This window comes from Nicotiana sylvestris, chromosome 9 (assembly GCF_000393655.2).
Source record: "Nicotiana sylvestris chromosome 9, ASM39365v2, whole genome shotgun sequence".
In the NCBI taxonomy this organism is placed as follows: Eukaryota; Viridiplantae; Streptophyta; class Magnoliopsida; order Solanales; family Solanaceae; genus Nicotiana; species Nicotiana sylvestris.
In genome coordinates, this window is record NC_091065.1 from 100,275,014 (window position 1) to 100,276,858 (window position 1,845).

General features: G+C 37.5%; 1 protein-coding gene across 1 annotated transcript; it reads left to right on the forward strand.

The window, feature by feature from the left end:
- Nucleotides 1-767: 767 nt before the first annotated feature.
- LOC138877971 (uncharacterized) lies at nt 768-1,349 on the forward strand. Its single transcript, XM_070157621.1, has one exon. It carries the CDS (start codon nt 768-770, stop codon nt 1,347-1,349), a length of 582 nt encoding a protein of 193 aa, XP_070013722.1.
- The last annotated feature ends 496 nt before the right edge of the window (nt 1,350-1,845 follow it).

A 1,845-nucleotide genomic window follows, 5' to 3' on the forward strand; every position in this document is an offset into this window, starting at 1 on the left:
TATTAATATATATATATATATATATATATATTTAGTAAAAAAATTTCGATGAAGCTCTGTGACACCGTTTCATTAGGCGTGCATCCGCCCCTCAGTAACACTACATAATACACTAATACAGTACTCATAATAGATGAGTAGCGGCAAAAAAAAATCTTTTGTTAAACTTAAAATAAAATGAAGGATACGTATGTGAATTGAGAAAATGGAGTTATCATATATAGTTAAACGATAAATTGATATGAGAATACATACAAATAATAAGTCAGGATTAAGAAAATTGGAATAGGAATTTTGTTTTTCCCTGATTGCGCAGCGTACAAGGCGTGTCTTTAATTTCACGAAGTGGTTTGCACCGCCCAACAGCCTTCTAAACAATCAATACTTCACTATGCCAGCTTTAGGTCTCCCTAACAATTCAACCCCAACTTCCTCCGCTTCTCATTACTCTTTCTTTACAATTTCTTATTTGACATATATTTCCCAGCAAACCGCGTAATTAATTTTGAGTTCACTCTCATTTCCCAACTTATGAGCTGTGTGTTACATGTATATATGTAGTTTCTGGCTCTCCCTTGCAAAACACATCCGCTCTAAAAGTTCATTAATTTACTCATAAAGACCAACATTAAAGCAAAATAAATCTTCAAAAAGGACAAACACTTTCTCATTTTTTGCTGCCAGTACTGCCCCTGCCATTTCTTTTCATTATAGTTGCTATCTTCCACTTTTAAAACACAGCTGCAACCATGCAAGAAAGGTCAAAAATGCAGAAGAAGAAATCAGCAGTTGCACGTAGAGCTTGGAACATTCTCCGCCTAGCCTTGTTATGGGCAAGAAAATGTGGCATTTTCAGGAACAAGCACCTTATAGCCGATCTCCGTTTGCTTCCCAAATACATTAAAAGCCTCCGTCATACCGATGACTATGGTTACGGTGTTGGTCCCGGTGTGTTACATTATGGGGAGCGTGAGTTTTCCTTTGATGACACCCCTATCATTCATGTCAAGATGCATCGCCCTGCTTCCTTGCGTTTCAAGATGCCTAACATCCCCTGCATCAAACCTCAAGTTGACTTTGAATTTAACTTTGAAAATGATCATCATCTTGACGATGAAATGTACCATGGTTATGATGATGATGTTCCAAGGAGAAGTTTTTTGAAGGGTGCGGATGATGATAATGAAGACGATGAATATGCGAGCTGTGAGGTCACACGGGAGATTAGTTGTCCTGGTGATGAAGCTATTGATATGAAGGCTGAGCAATTTATTGCAAAGTTCTATGAGCAAATAAAGCTGCAAAAGCAAATGTCATGTTTACAATACCATGAGACATACGCTAATTGAAGATGACAATTAACGGAGAGTTGCAGACGCTTTTGGCTAATTACAATCTACGAATTTACTCTTTCTTGTATCCATTCTTGCCCTTGTTTCAGTTAGATACCTGTAGTATTCCTTATGTATAGGAGTCATTACGGCATTTTTGTAGATGGATGAGGTGTTTCATTCCAGACTTAAAAAATAAAAGTATCAAAAAACAATTTCCAGAATGATTTTGCTTCAAGTGTTTACATGACACTGGTAAAACAAACGTTGACGACAGTCACCAGGGGGTAACGTTTTGCTTAATGGGATCAGAGGTAATATTCGGCAACTTGCACTGCTAGAAATCCGGTAAATACCGACCAGAAAAACCGACCAGCGTTGGTCGATTATGGCCAATTACCAACAAAAACGCGTCCATATACGCTTGGTCGCTATTTTGATGATCGTTTTAATATATCGACCAAGGTTGGTCGGTATGTTAAAACTGTGAGACCTAGCCAAATAAATAAAATAA